General features: G+C 39.7%; 1 protein-coding gene across 4 annotated transcripts in view; it reads right to left on the reverse strand.

Moving 5' to 3' along the window:
- The window catches only part of Unc80 (unc-80 homolog (C. elegans)), a 204,032-nt gene that overhangs the window by 14,545 nt on the left and 173,002 nt on the right, over positions 1-16,485 (reverse strand). For 3 of the 4 annotated variants that reach the window (XM_005396953.1, XM_005396950.1, XM_005396951.1), the window contains 9 exons: positions 15,507-15,707; positions 13,224-13,347; positions 12,144-12,269; positions 10,816-10,939; positions 9,890-10,096; positions 6,786-6,970; positions 6,037-6,202; positions 4,019-4,198; positions 974-1,112 (listed from right to left, as the gene is read on the reverse strand). In XM_005396953.1, the coding sequence (XP_005397010.1) occupies positions 974-1,112; positions 4,019-4,198; positions 6,037-6,202; positions 6,786-6,970; positions 9,890-10,096; positions 10,816-10,939; positions 12,144-12,269; positions 13,224-13,347; positions 15,507-15,707 (1,452 nt within the window). The remainder of the gene's footprint in view (positions 1-973; positions 1,113-4,018; positions 4,199-6,036; positions 6,203-6,785; positions 6,971-9,889; positions 10,097-10,815; positions 10,940-12,143; positions 12,270-13,223; positions 13,348-15,506; positions 15,708-16,485) is intronic. The other variant, XM_013520683.1, reaches the window with a different exon arrangement.

Genomic DNA, 16,485 nt, shown 5'->3' on the forward strand with positions numbered 1-16,485 from the left:
CATGAACCCTGTGTTAAAAGATTTAGGGCCAGGATAATTTTTTGTTCTTGTTTTTGTTTTTTTCCAGTACCGGGAATTGAACTCACAACCTTGCGCTTGCCAGGCAGGCACTGTGCCACTGAGCTAAATCCCAGCCCCTGTGCCAGGATAATTATTTGTGCATGTGAACTGGTTTTATCTTAACGTAACAATGTGCCCTTACTTTTATTATTATTTTCCACGTGTATTGTACCACAGTCAATCTATAGGGATTAAAAATAACAAATTAATTAAGATCACATAAGACCTATTCATAAAGACTTTAATTCCTAAAGTGAAAATATTGTTTATAAAATAGTTAATGTTTGGTTCTTATTTCAGAACATTTTCTGTGTATATATATATATATATATATATATATATATATACACACACACACATATCATACATATGTCTCAGAAGTTTTGCAACTTACATTCTCAGATGTCAGAGAACACAAAGATAATATTTAAAAGGGTTTAGAATACTGGCTGTTAAGTGATCTATCCACGGTCACGCATAGTGATATAGATTCTTTTCTGCTTGGTTAAACATCCCTATCTCCAGCTGAATACAGGTGACATATTAGAAGCCTAATCTTTACCAAGTATGTAAAACTGGTGCTGTACTTTTGCAAAACACTCATTATTAGTTTAGCTAAATAATAAATCTGAAATACAAGAATGTCATTTGAGCATCAGGAAGAAGACCATATCTCTTTATGCAAATTTTAAGGACAGACAATGCTTGGATACAAGTTGGGGTCCCTTCTACTAGCTTGGCTTACAAATTTGCCAGAGGGAACATAGTTGAAAAGTCTTTTGTTGAATGGTCTACTTAAAATAATAACCATTGCTTGCTACTCTTTCAGTCTTTGTAGGATAATGTGAGTGTATTTTCAGAATTTCTACCTTTGCCCCCGAGTGCAGAGTATAAGATAGTCATAGCTCTTTACCTCTGGCTGGGTAGCATGCCCACTTCAGCCTGAGGTGCAGACATGCTGGAGACGTGGCTGGAGAACCGCCTCCTTCCAATGGCGCTCAGAAGGTAAGCTTCCTGTTCACTTACCACACTGGGCATGCTTACAGAGTCATCTGACAGCAGGGAGGGAAACAAATGGCATAAAAACTGTGAACACTGATCACAAACCCCCAAACAAAGCTATATTTCAGTTCCCCCCTTTGCTTGAGTACAACCTAAGGTTAAATTATCATCAGTCAATTTTTTACAGGAAAAAAGACCCCCAATAGGACTGATAATACTTCATACATACACATCTTTCACCCTCCCACTAAAACAGCCTCCATGAAATGAATGTAAACTTGATGACTATTTTTACATGTATATTATTTGTAAAAGTTGACCATGTCCTGCAAATTAAAGATTCCAGAAAAGCTAGAATATAAAACTTTAAAGCACTCCAGGAACATTCAGTAGGAAATTTGATCTTAAATGAGTCAAGTAAAATTCTGTGACATGTAAAAACTGTATTCAGGACTTTACACTTAATGAGTTCTAGCCTGCTAGTAGTTGGAAAGACTACTTCAAATATTTTTAGGAAAAGTTTTTGAAAAAAAGTTCTGAAATAAGCGCTCATTTTAACATGGAAGCATATAATCTTCTTTTCTCCATGAAAACATGAAAAATTAATATACTCAAATCCATAAAAAGTTAACTTTGACATAGTATTTGTGACAAGGGACCTCATTCAAAGTAAGTGAATGTAGGCCAGGGATATAGCTCAGCAGCACAGTGCCTGCCTGGCAAATGCAAGGTCCTGAGTTCAATTCCTGGTACAAAAAACAACAACAGCAACAACAAAAAAGTAAGCTAATGTGATTTGGTGCTGAGCACTAAACATCCTTTATTGAGCATATTGGGTTTTGGTGAACATACGCTACCATATAAGATCATCTGATACTATATTTAAAATATCATATTTCCAATTGAACTTGTTTTAAATTAAAATGGTGAATATGAAATTTGTTATAAAATCTGTTATGAAATGACTAACTTCATTTTTTTTTTTTTTTTTTCCCGGTACCGGGAATCGAACTCACGACCTTGCGCTTGCCAGGCAGGCGCTGTGCTGCTGAGCTTAAGCCCCAGCCCTGAAATGACTAACTTCAAATTTATTCTTTTTATAGAATGGCATTTCCTTTTGATATGTGTTCACAGAGACATACATGAAACATAGGACACGTTGAACTGTGTCTACAGATGCCCTTCCTAGAGATCATTGAGTTTTTACTCCTATTTGAAATCATGTCATTCAACATTCCCTCAATAGTTGGTGATTACTCATGAGTTGTCTTCCATTAAGCCTTCTGTTAAGTATCTATTTTGTAAATGTCTATCATCTCCTCTACAAGACTATAACTAGTATCTTACAGAGCAGAGAACATGTCTTTCCCATATATCCTTGTCTTACATCTGGTAGGTCTTAATACAGGTTTGATTACTGAAAAAATAGTTTAATTTGAAGCAACCAATCATCTGACTTATATAGCCATCCTCCCATAGATATACACCCACATCACAACTACATTGCACTGTTTGTTAGCAACAATACTTTCAGTGGAGTAACTGTGATGTCCAAGAATAGAGATAATGACAAGAAATTTGCAACTTTCCTCATCCTCCCCACTTCAATATATGAGGGGTGGCTCTTGACCAAGGAGATCCCTGTTTATTTGTTCTCTACTTTGCTTCCCTACCATCTTCCTATTGGTTAGATCATCTGCCTTTTCAGAAGTTACTCTCTAAACAAACTTAGGTCTAGAAAAGACAGGCAGTATCAATTCCCCACCATTACAAAAATGAGGCTATTTCAAGCATCAAAGAAAAAATTTGTTTTACTTTATATTTTCAACTGTTACCAGAACTTTTTTTTTTCAAAACTTTTACTGTTTATTTTAAACCACTTATCCCATGGCCAAGGTTTTAGAATATTTCCCTAACTACAACTTTAGGTGTATTTCCACCAACAGTCACCAAGGTGACTTTGACAGAAGGATATGTCCATGGATTGGGTGCAGGACAATATGATTATCACTTTATCTCACTGAACCTAAAACTGAGTCTGGAAATTTACTGGTAAGTGTTTGGACAAAGCATTTATTTCCTTTCTTCTCTTACATACCAAACTACACTGGGGTATTCACATGCTTTCATTCATGTTATTTCATTAAAATTTTAACCTCAACTCCCATTTCCTCTATTTATTTAGTTCAGAGAGGGGTCTTTATTGTTCTTGTCTTGTATAGAAAGCCTTTTAGTGAAGATCTAGGTTTATTCTTAAAGCATTGACAGCACAACTTTGCAGTTAATGTTTTCTATCAGGGTATCTTAAAATACAAGTGGAAAATAGTGCAATTAGAAGCACATGACAGTGGTGGTTAATCTAACTTTTTAACCTACTTTTATTTTTAAAACTGCTCATGTTAAGCATACATGTGCATGAAGTGTTCCTTGACCAGATTTCCCCTTTTACAAATACTACATCTTTAGCACGTGCACTAGAAACTCCTAGGCTGATCTCATCACTTGGGATTCTTTTAGCTCAAATTAGGGCTACTTCACCTCTGGACAGCCTGCTACATAATTTCATTCTGGCTGGCACAGCCAATGGGTCCCTTCTGAATTCTGATCTATGCTTTGCCCATTTTTCCTTTCCCATTATGTGCTGGTCGGCCCTCTAAGCCAAGATGTCCAGAAGAAAGAGGAGTAATTATTTATCCAGAATTTAAATGAGTTAGTAAAAAAAACTAAAAAATTAGGGATTATTAAAAATGTATTTTTTGTCTGAATTCTTTCCAAACAATTGAGGAATTTATGGAGCAGACCGAGAAACCAGAATTAGCCACAGTTCCATTTTGAACCCTTTTTAAACATTAACTAGATGAATCAGAACTGGAGACAGCTGGAAGAGCACAAATTCCCAAGAGCTCACTTGCATGGCCAAGGTTGTTTACCACCAGGATTCTTTGGAGTGACCTACTTTCCTCATCTTCTTCATCAGTCCGACTCAGAGTGTCCTGCGAAGCCTGCTGGGACGGCTCACTGTCCTGCTCCCAGACGGTGCCCGTGCCCGTGTTAGAGCGGGACATGGTGGCCAGGCTCAGGCGGTAAGCAGACGTGGAGGTACCCACAGTACTGATGGATGTCTTCCCTTGGTAGGCTGTGGGTGGAGAGACCAAAAGAAATGGATGCTGATGTTCTTGAAAGAAAAATGTTTGCTCCAGAATTCTCCCTAACCACTTGTATTTTTCTTTTGAAGGAAAGGTAAGTTAAATAGTATCTTAGACAAATCATGTTTAGGACAAAGTAAAACCTGGAATTGGACATGTTAACAACAATGCAGAATCACTATTGGCCACTGATGTACCTATGATTGAATAGTTTCCTTGTGAATACATAACATATACAACCATGTAAAATATTTTGGCAGGGGACAACAATGGCTTCTCCTTACTGCTTTTCTATTTCATTTTCCAAAGCTGATAAACTGGAAATTAATTTTGACCTGAATTGTCAACTTCCAACTTGCCAGTTTTTACTGAGACATATACCTTAATCCGACATAAACATATGTAATAAATAAATTAATGGGTGTCCCACAATCAAAGCCAGCATGTAAAACCAAAACTGTGCCCTCAGTCTTCTTTTCTGGAAATTACAACACATCACATACACTTCAGTTCTAGAGCAGATTACTGTATCAAATCCGTATCAGATTAAGCAAAATATTTGAAGAGCAATGTGCAGATTTTGCTGAGATTGCACCTGTCAAAATTTTTGTCATTAACACATTATTTGAAAACAATAAAGAAGTTTTAGGGAAAAAGAAAGATACAGATTATATTTTAGTCCCACCAATGGCGGATAATGATTTATTTTCTTGCTTATATAATCTGCTGTTAATATAACTGTAAAAAGTAAACAATGCACCCTTGAAGGAAATATTTTGAATAGTGTAAAGTATACTCTAGCCTGGCGATTCTATTTTACCCTCCCTCATTGCAATTTGTGAAAAGTTACAGGCTTTCTTTTTTGTTTTGTTTTTGTTTTTGTTTTTTTTCCGGTACCGGGAACTGAACTCACGACCTCACGACCTTGCACTTGCCAGGCAGGCGCTGTGCCCCTGAGCTAAATCCCCAGCCCCCAAGTTACGGGCTTTCTAATCACTCATGTAATCTGGCTAAAAAAAGCACTTCATCATTGTCATTTGCATGGAAGGTACTTAGCCTCTGCTGAGGTTCAGTTTCTTCCTTCTTTTCAGTTTTTCCTTTGTTCTTTTTTGCAGTACTGGGGACCGAAACCTTTGCATGGCCAAGGTTCTTTACCACCAGGACTGGTAAATATTTTGAGTAGTATAAGGTTGTTGTTTACCCCAGGGCCTCACACATGCTAGGCAAGCATTCTACCACTGAGCTATATCCTCAGCCCTTTTTATTTCATCTTCAGACAGGCTCTCCCTAAGTGGCCCAGGATGGCCTTGAACCCACAGTCCTTCTGCCTTAGCCTCCCACAGCTGTGGCGTCACCATGCCTGACTGCTTCCTCCTACTTTAAGTGCATTTTCAATGACGCACCTTGGGGCTATTTGTGTGGATTAGAGGAAACGACTGTGAAATAATCTATATCTAATAGATGCTCAATAAATGTGAGTTCCCCCTTTTCAAAAAGGAAATGCAAAAAATCTAAATGGTTTTTCCTGATTTCATTTCCTAGAAATAGTTTAGATTCTAAAATTAGTATTAAAATCTTTAGACCAAAATAAAATTCCTCTGATTTCTGGCTTGCTGTTCTTGTTGGCAACAGTCACATGGTTTGATGACTGTAATCATTAGGTACTGCAAACATATTAATTTAAAAAAAATCACATGGTCAGATCTACTTTTCAAAAGGCTACTTCAGAGATGACTCCAAAAAGCACAGTAACCTGGGCAGAGGGATTCCTTGTCGGCTGTGAGTTCCATCTGTCAAACAAATTCAAAATACCCCTATGCATATTTACCTGATCCACTGTGGACGGCTTCTTTCAGAATTTTTAGTTCACTGTTAAACTCAGCAATGAGCGAGCTCTTACACAAAGGGCGTGGTATGAAGCGCCGCTCCAGCTGGTCAGCAATATGTTGCCGGGCAGAAAGTTCTTCATGATTCTCTGCTGGTTGGGCCAAAAGCTAAAAGGAAGGCATTGCAGTCTCAGGGCCTTAATTTCTCCATCTGTAGACTGGGCTAATTACCATTCCTGCTTCTTTGTTAGTTGAGCAGAGTGAATAAAGTAATACACGTGAAATCCTTGACAGGGTCTTTCACAGAGGAAGGCTTGCTAAATACCTGGCTTTGAGTCACTATCTCAAAAATCAAGCATGAGAAGAACAAAAGAGTAGATGAATAATGAGGGTGTTGGAGGAAGAACATGCTGTAAGTATCCTGCCTTTTCAATGTGTGTTTAAAATCAGGTCTCCATCATGCCACTGATCAGAAGGAAACACTCCAGATTATTCCACTGGTCACATCTTTTTTGAAGGGGAGGAGCTAATGAGTAGGGACAGGACTAAGTTTTGTGGACTCTGATAACCATGAGGTTACTGCCAGTGTGATCTGGATATAGACTGGGGCAGCCCCCTCAACAAGCATGATATTAACAGGCCCTGGGAACTGGCTATAGCAAATCCCACGATCCCTCCTGCAACAACCCTGGCTTAACAGACAGCAGCAGATGCACTGGGCTTGTCGCTCCGGGAGAAGCACCCACCACACCTTGCACTGGATGAAAGGACGCAAGAGCACGAAGATGGGAATTCGGGTCCGCACAATGAAGTCCAGGAAGTCCCACAGTGCCAGGCCGCCCACCTTCCGAAGAGCCATCTCCTTCACCTGGAGACTCAGCCAATACCACTGGCTTCCCAGCTGCCTCTCAAAGCAGACGAGAATCACCTTCAGTGCTTCAGGGCGGGAAAGAGGAAAGGGAGCGTGAGGGCTCGTGCTTGGGAAAAGCCCCCACCCACAGCCTGGGTCCCCAATGCATCAGGAAATCTTCTAAATTTCTAAACTTCACATTTCCAAAAACTCAACACACTCCTCAACGAGTGTTCCTGACATCGAAGCAAAAATTTGTGTGCTAAAATGTTTTGCTTCTCAGTAGAACACAAATATCTTTCCTAAGTGCACTGACCTTCTACTTCAGAAAGAACAGAGCAATGTGGTCTGTGGAACTGACAGAAAAATATTTTATAAATATGATATCTGTCTAACATTTTGCTGTCTAAAAGCTTTGTCATCACAGTTTTATGGCAATAGCAGTGTATCACTCCAATCTCAGCTAAAATATAGATGTTATAAAATGTTTTTCTGCTTTTAAGCATAAAAATAAATGCCCATGTTATTTAAAATAAAACCAAAACATGCAGAAGTACACACAATTAAAAGAGAAATTAACTCCTGCCTTCTCCTCATTCTCTACCCCATGTTAAACTGTTCCCCAGAGGTAACTAGCAAATATAAGTTCATCATTCCCCACAGAAGTGACCCCTCCTTTTGCACATCATGTCTATTAATTCCTATTGAGCTTTTTTCACAGTATCTCCTAGATTCTGGCAGCCCCTTCACAATATTCATTCATTCATTCATTCACTCATTCATTCAGGAAACAAATTTCCCAAATAGTGTGTCAGGAGAACCAGAGCAGTGTGTCAAAGATAACAGCGGTAACGTCTTCTGCCATAGCAGCTTTCTCCAGTGGGTCCCTCGTAGGGCAGTTACGAGGACCTGGGCTTTCTTGATCATGTTTTAGGACCCACCTATTCGGGCATCTAAAAATCTGAATGGTAAACATGTTTTGATTCTTATGAAGAGAACACAAATATCTTTTTTAAGACATTGTGCTATTAAATACACAAAGAAATCCCACTTCGTAGAGCCACAAAAACTCTCCCTCATCTCCCTCCTCAGAGTCTCACTATTCACAGCAAGTGAGTCTCACTAAACAAAGAAGCAAGCACAGAGCAACTGCACCTTTCCTACCCCGTGGGAAGACATTCCTACTTTTTGTGCCTGCTGGCTGCTTTCTGGGTTCCTGCCCTTCTGCTTACCACTTTCATTTTTGTCAGCCTGCTGCACAAGCTGTAAATAAGAAGGTGCTCAGAAACAGCCTCGTGCTGGAAGTCTTGGCTTTGACATCCAGCTCTGTTACTCATTAACTGACTCTTTAGGTGACTTTCTGGTCCACAACCACTTTCCTCCTGAAATAAGAAGAGTACTAACCTAGTAGGGTTGTGAGGATATGAAAAGTCAGGGATGATAATGCGAGGCACAGAAAACACTGCTGCACAATAAATCCTCAAATTAGAAAAAAGTAAATGCACAAGAGAAGAGCAGGAGCTAGGTGTGGTGGCACGCGCCTGTAATCCCAGCACTTGGGAGGCTGGCGCAGGTGGATCCTTGGGAGTTTGAGAGCAGCCTGGGCTACAAAGTGAGTTCAAAGCCAGCCTGAACTGCATAGTGAAGGGAGACCTTGTCTCAGAAAAATGAGAAAAGCAGGGGCCTTTCTAAGTAAGCAAAATAAAACAAAAACAAAACACATTTAAAAGGGCAGAAAGTAAGTAAGCTGGGTGTGGTGGTGCATGCCTGTAATCCCAGCACTCGGGAAGCTGAGGCAGGATCGCCTCAAGTTCGAGGCTAGCATGGGCTACATAGTGAGTTCAAGACCCTGTATCAAACCACACCCTGCCAAAAAAAAAAAGACAGAAAGTAGACAGAACTGTTTTTTCATACCCATGCCTTCATGGTGAGCTCCTTTTCTCTGTCGTCCTATGTGCACTCCCCAGCCTTATTCAGGGTGCTGTACCAGAGTGGGAATTTTATCTAAGTCTACTTCATGCGGTGGTGACCAAGTACCCACGTGGGTAGGTTCTGTGCACATACTTCTTTTTCTCCTTTTCATTCTCATTGTCAACCACATCATTTTCAGACACACCCCCTTAAAATGAAGTTCAAACATCCCACATATTCCAGACTCCAGGGACCTGTTTTAATTGGTGTTTCCATTCATCTTGGCCTCCTCACCAAGATCTGCTTGGTGAACTGAAAAATGTCAGCAAGGCTTTCTCAAATTTCTCCTTTTGTGATTTTCTGCAGTGTCTTCATTCTTGTTGCTGAGCCAAGAGTGACTTTTTCCCCCAGCCCCACTATTCAGGGCCATAGAGGGGCTTTTGATTACTCCACAGGAGAGGACCAAATTAAAGGCAGCAATAGGTTAATGAAAACCTAGGAGCTGAAATGAGAAGGAAATTGGCATGCCTATAGGGAGAGCATAAGTAGACTGGTCTGCCTCAAGTAAAGAGCCGGATGGAAATTCAAAGATGAAATTGTAAGCAAAGAAAAATAGCTTGTGAAAGGTATGACAAAAAAACTACAATACCAGCATGTTTTACTGCACAGGATGTAGAATGCCCAAATCTAAAGGCTTTATTCACATAGATGGCAGACCAGCGAGCCCCATGAATTATGCAACATGGTGTACTTGTATAGTAGGCTGAGTGTAGACCTTGTAATAGCTCTAGATCTCACCAGTGATCTTGTACATGACCAGCAAGAAGGAATCCTTCCTACAGATGCCTTTCTTACATTTCCCAGACATCTAATGGGAACAACCAGGTTGCAGATATGAAAGTATTGTGTTTTTGACATATGCTTCCTGAAGGAAACTATACTTGCAAGATATTTCCTGCAGCTTTGTTAAATACTTTGAATTGAGGTGGACTCACTACATACATCCATATTCACATAATGTATACACACACACACACACACACACACACACACACAGGCGTGCACACAGGAAGGGTGGAGGAGAGAGCACCCACCCAAGTACGCGGCTTGGCTAGTGGACTCAGCCAGCCCTTCCCTGCGCAAGTCCTTCCCCGCATCCCCAGGGGTGGAGCAGTGGGCTGGGGAGCTCTCCAGCATGAAATTCTTGCTCCTGGATGTGCTGATGATCCGTGGGGGCAGAAGCACATTAATGACTGTCTGCAGTAGCAGTTGCACCTCGGGCTGCTCCAGCCACGGGCTATCTGAAGGTCAGAGTTCAGAAGAGGAAGGGGAAAGAAAAACAGTCACAAGGTAGACTTTCCATATCACAGAAAAACGCAGCTCTTTCCAATTCCAAACCAGGATACCCTTGAAATTCAGGTGTTTCCCACCAAACACAGCTTCTCCTGAAGATATACACAACATTCCCGGCACTTGAGTAATCTTCATATTTAGTACCCAAAGGCTTACATTCTTAGCCAGATCTCCTGCTTACCATTCAATCTCCTTTTCATGAATACTCATAACGTACTGTCCTTACATTTGAGATTAGCTTTTCCTAAAAGAAACCTCCCCCTAAGAAGAAAGAGTAATGAAAAGACATCCAAACTGAAAGACGATGGCAGGGTTTCTGCTAAACTCAGTGGCAGTATTATAAAGTCCATCCACCTGTCACTTCTCATCACATCATACTTCAACTAATCCCATTTTCTTAATGGGACTGAAACAATTTACTGCTGTTTTTGCTGTAGTGAAATGATTTTAAATAGGCTGTGTCTTCTAAAGAGAGCAGAGAAACTTGTCCCAAGGCAGCTAAACTGGAAAGAAAGAAAAATTCTTGTTTTCTAAGGTAACCCTCTTTAAACCATTCAGCTTGACTTCAAGCAATGGCTTTCATGGGAAAAGGAAAAAGGAATAGCAGCCTGATATTTAAGAGAACACAACAACAGTGATAAGTTTCCTTCAGTTAAATTAATCAGACCTTTGCTTCCAGATCCTACTGTGAGCACAAATGGGATGAGCAGATTTAAAAGCATCCCCTCCCTTCGCTCTTGATTGGTGAACGGGGAGATCACATGGCTTAAAGGAAAATCTTCTTTTAAAGCCTGTACAGCAATAATAGAAAGAAAGATTAATTGACCATCACGTCCACTTAGTATGTTTGTCTTTACACAGCATGACGGAGATGCTGAATCACTGCTGACCGCTCCTGTGAACTATTAGTTCAATTGTCTCTGCAGCATACAGTAGGAGATCCAATCAAAACTGATACTTTACCATTTGCTTGACATAATTGAGAGCTATGTGCCTAAAAAGACATGACATCTTGAATATTAAATGAAAAGTTATAATACATATGGTCAGATACAAAACAACCTTATTTCCCAATTAATTTGTTCCATGTGTCCACCAATGAATATTTTAGAGACAAATATTCTTGTTCCATTTGGAAGTTATTTAAAAGTCCTCTGATCCCTGCCTAAGGCCTTCTTGAAGCCAGGAAACAATAAGCAATAAAGAAGAAACAAATGATCTTTGGAACAGGTTATTAAAATATATCACTTTGGAGCTGTCATTGTTTCCCTTTGGTGTGGTAACCACACTTCTTAATATGTTCTCTATGATCTATTTGTTCTTTGGATGATGGCTATCAAGTCTGATGGTCAGACAATGGGTAGATCAGTTACCCATTTACATCAGTTGTGTACTTTTCATCGATCACAGAGCTTTTCAATCATTTAATATTTTTAAAATTGGTAACACAGAGAAATAGGCAGGGGTATTGGGAATTTGCACATTTTTGCCTTGAAAACCATTATTTTAATTTTAAGAAATAGAGTGGAAGAAATTTCTTTTTTCAAAAATCACCCATGATATTCAACCCACAATCATTAAAGAAAATTAAGATATTCAAAGTCTGGTAATAACATGTGAAAGAATTTTATGTTGTAATTCTTTCTGAAAATAAATTAAAACCAGACTTTGAATACTACTGCCTCTTTTAATTAACAATTGTGAGCTGATTATCTGTACACTATTATTTTGCACACTTTGATTGACTTAAGGGGTTACTAAGGTTGTGGCAGAACTAAGTGACTCTGCTATTTTTGAGATCTCAAGAAGAATTACAGAAGCACAACTTAGGGCCACGCTCAGGGCTGAAGCTCCAAACCTATCAAAGTTTGGAGATGTTCCCATTTTTGTTTCACAGATTTTGCCCAGCCTTTGCAGAAAGAAAGAGAACACCACGATCTGGTGTCTCAACCAGCAACTCTTAACGAGCGTGACAAACAGGTAAGGCAGTCACACCTGTATCTGCAATGCTACAAGCCGGACAACAGCTGTGCTGAAGGGCAGAGGTGGTGAGAGATAAGGGCTGAGATGAAGAAGGGGTAATCCATCAGCAACACTGGAAGGTCCTACCACTCCCATCACCTGAAATACAAACAGAGCACATGACCAGCCTTGACCATTGCAACTTCATGCAACCGTAGTAAAGGAGTCTCATTCAATGATAATAATGATGGTAATAATATTAATAATAAATTGAAGGTTGGGCATGTTACTTTCAGTTTTTTCTATCTTGTTGCCTTCTCCCGAAGGCAAGTAATGTCTGGAGTCAGATCGATCACTAGAGTGGATTCACACAAGGTTTTGTAGAATGCTGCTTATAGACAGCTATGTAAAGAATGAGAGATGAACCAAAAAGCTATTCCAGTCAGGAGATTGGACACTTACTTGTGTATTAAAAGGAGCGCAGTCAACATTCTTTGATGGAGCAAATACTGACAACAGTGAGGATGGCAAAAGCTCTATTTGCACTAGGCATTCCAACTACAGATTTATTGCTCAACTAATTAAGCGGCAGATCCTACTCAATGAAATGCTCTAATATGGTTTCCATACATTGTACAAAACCTTGTTGGGACCAGACTCTAGATATTACATAAATGATTATAAATATTTTTTTCTTTACATAAACCCTAGACTGACCAACTCAGAGTGTCATTTTGCACTAAAAAAAAAAAGTAAAACCCTCTGTGTTTTAAGGTCTCCACCCCAGACTTCCTCAACTTCTTGCCAATTGTGCAGTCTCCAGCACCCCACTCTCCAACTGGCAGCCCTCAGCTCTCAGCGCAGCTTCAAGAGGTGAGATGTCAGAGTAGCGCGTGGGAAGCAGCACACCAAAACCCCATCCGGCAGGGATGGGCCCCTGCGTCTCCCCACGCACCACCTTGAAATGTACCTCACTATTTTCAGTGTCACCTGAGCCATCTGTTTTCATGGGTAGGGGCACAAAGTGGTTGACCTGTAAATCTTCAATTCAGAGAAATCAATAGCAGAGTTAAATTGTGCAAAGTTTCATAAGATTGCCACGTGGCTACTCACCAGATTGACACAGACATTGATCAGTGACCTAAGGTGAGGCAGGAAGGATATGATTGGCTGCCTCTGAAGTGTCAAACAAACCCCTTCAATCAAATTGCTGGCTGGCTCCCACTCAACCTGTCGCCTGGAATACAATATAGGAGCCATTAGCAGCTTGGCTCCCTTCTGGAGAGTGTGAAACAAGTGAATGAGACAATGATTCTGACGCCATCTAAGACAAAACATGTGTCTGAGACAACAGCGTGCTTCACACGGGATGGAGTTTACCCATGCTGTTCCAAAAGTACAGAGCACACTGGGAGGGGAAGAAGATACTGAAAACGTAGCAGGTAGCAGAGGCACTCCTGCCCCACCGACTAATGAGACAAAATCTATTGAAGAAAAAACAAAGATGATGAATGGGTTGCATTTTCAGTTCCCTGATTTTAGCTTTGAGAGGGGGTCCTAAGGTTGTCGTGTTAGGGGACTCATCATGAGGGTAGTTACTTCCAGCCCCCAGTTGTATTTCTGAAATCCGTCTAGCAGACTACACTTGATTCTATCATCTTTGACACAAGATTACTAATTGGATTTATATGGCTTAATGCATGTCAAAAAAAGTCACATTAGAAAGAAATCATCTGTCTATTTAAAAAGCATTCTTTGTTGACCTCGTACGAAATCATATTTTGGGATACTTTTATGGTAGTATAAATGGTGAAGCACATAACCCAATTGGATGGACATGGAATTTTTCCATAATAAAAATCAATCCAGTTTCTATAATTCAGTACTGAAAGATTCATTCCTGTGACTCTCACATAAACAAGTTGGGGTTTGCTTGTATCAGCATTACTTTCATATATTTTCGTGGAAATACTTTCTGAGCTTACATTTTCTACTAAAATACAGTCTCTGCAATGATGCAGTGGAAATGTTGTTCATACATGACATATTGACATTTCTGATGCCAAAGTGCCCAAGAGTTCACAGATCACCTTCAGTCAATATGTCTTGTATTGAACAAGGTCACCTAAAGTAGTTAAATCCAAGCTAACTTCATACACACCATCCCTCCCAAGAAATTCTCTACAACTGACCAAGTCTGTGCATTGATCCAGAAGTCTGCTTTCTGGAAGCATGATGTTATTTACAATGGTCTTAATTATACGACAAATGGGCCAGTTTATGGAGAAGTGCTAAACAACTTTAGATATCAAATTACTTAAGCAACAGTATTATCATGCACATTTGTAAGACAACTATAAGCCTTTGAGCAGTTATTTGCCAACAGACACACATATTCCACAGGGATCATTGTAGATACAGTGGTTCACAAACAGGCATTCCAATGCCACTGAAATCTTAAAATAATGTCTAGACACTTATCACCACAGTATAAAAGAACATTTGAAAAGCCATCAACTATTAGCATGAAATCATCCTTTTTTTTCCTTCAAAACCTCCTAATAGGAGCACAAATGTGAAAAAGAGGTTAAGAGGTTAAGAGAATCCTGACAGACTAAACACCAAGTGCTACAGATTCTTGGGAAGATTTGCTTTGATTTTTGCTTTCATTTGAAAGGACAGAGAACTCTCAAACTAATCCAAGTTGAAATTTCCAAGTTAGTGGGATTATCAGCATGTATTAATTGAATTATCTGCTTACTGAGACTATGTTTTCCAAATTGAGCTCATGTCTCTGTGTAGACTGGTTCAGAGGTATCCCTTCACCTTATCAGAAGGGTACCAGTGAATATTCCTTAGGCCACTGAACAGAAGTGAAGTGGTAAGTGCATATGTTTAGAATTACACAGAAGAAGGTGAAAATTAGGTATTTGTTATCCATCCTCTAAACTTTTAGCAGCTGTTTAGATGATTATTGTAAATCTTGTCATTTTTCTAAATTGGTACCTAAATATGTTAACTAACCACATTAAGTACAGTTCTTAGAATATCAAACTAATTTTTATTCTTGTTTTAGTTGGTTGTTTTAAGCTACCCTGGGTTATTTCAAAAAGGATTGCAGGCTACCTACTAAATTTCTTATGTACATCAGATGAGGAACAGTGACAGCTAAGAACAGATAGATTGTTTTAAAGATGAATGCACTTTAAAAAAATGTTACTTCCTCAGAATGGATCTTCCTATTTAGGTATTCTAGTCTTAATTAACTGTGCACAAATACCAGAAAAGAACTTTTAACTCACTCATTCAACTTCAGATTTCCCTTCTGCGTTAACAAATGATAACTTCTAACTTTGAGGCTTATCATATCAACAGCTGACTAGGAGGCCTCCTCACCTCAAGGTAGGCATCTTATGAATTTTGTTGAACATTCTATCCAATCTCTTTAGAATGAGGATCAGGGCTGGCCTCACTGCCTCGGCTGTCCAGTCGGTAATGGGCAGCATCTCCATGATGTAGCGCCGAAGCCCACGGCTCTCCATTGTTTGGGTGTCATATGGCGCCAGCTTCAGAAGAGAGTGTGCAATCTCTGCCAACCTAAAAGGATTGTTTTTCAAAGAATAAACTTAAAATGTCACAATGAAAATGTCTCCACACAGCCTCATGTTAATCATCTCCTGCCTATACATCAAATCCCTGAACTGAGGACACTCTTTCCAATATCCTTCCTCCCCCTGCTCGTCTAACATATATCAACAACAATCCCTCATTGTCACTCTTTTTATCTTGCTAGCTGCCCTGAGTGATCCCTGCACAGATCCATAAATGCATTAGGAAAAGTACAATGACAATAATGTGCTCTTCCTTTTCTCACACATTAACTACAGCATTTTAATACAGGGAAATGTTGATTACTGCAAAAGAACAAGAAAGACAGGAAAAATGCCCAAGAGGATCTGTAGTATAAGAGCTCGCCTTTAGGAGAGCTGCTTTAGGAATCACAGCAAAGCCAGTGCCTCTCTGACACCTGCATGCTTTACAAGATGCTCACTGACCAGCTTCATGATGGGAGAATTTACAACTGTACAAGCAAGGCAGCTTGGTCCACCAACTTGCAGCAGCTCTCATATTAGGTCTCTGAAACAAGCTGTGGAAAGAAATTCCTAAATGTCCTTTAGTTTCTTCCTAGTAGGATTAATTCTGGAGGCATAAATCCCATCCGTCTTCTTCATGGCCAGCTTTTGTAACTGGGAAATAGTTACTGTCTCTTCATGCTGTCTTCCTCCAAACTGAACATTCTCATTGTCCTTGAAATGGGGACTTGGGGTATTCTGAAGAAATCATTTTGAACAGCTGATATGCTCTTTCAAAAAAA

The sequence above is a fragment of the Chinchilla lanigera genome, unplaced genomic scaffold (assembly GCF_000276665.1).
Source record: "Chinchilla lanigera isolate Chin_1 unplaced genomic scaffold, ChiLan1.0 scaffold00056, whole genome shotgun sequence".
In the NCBI taxonomy this organism is placed as follows: Eukaryota; Metazoa; Chordata; class Mammalia; order Rodentia; family Chinchillidae; genus Chinchilla; species Chinchilla lanigera.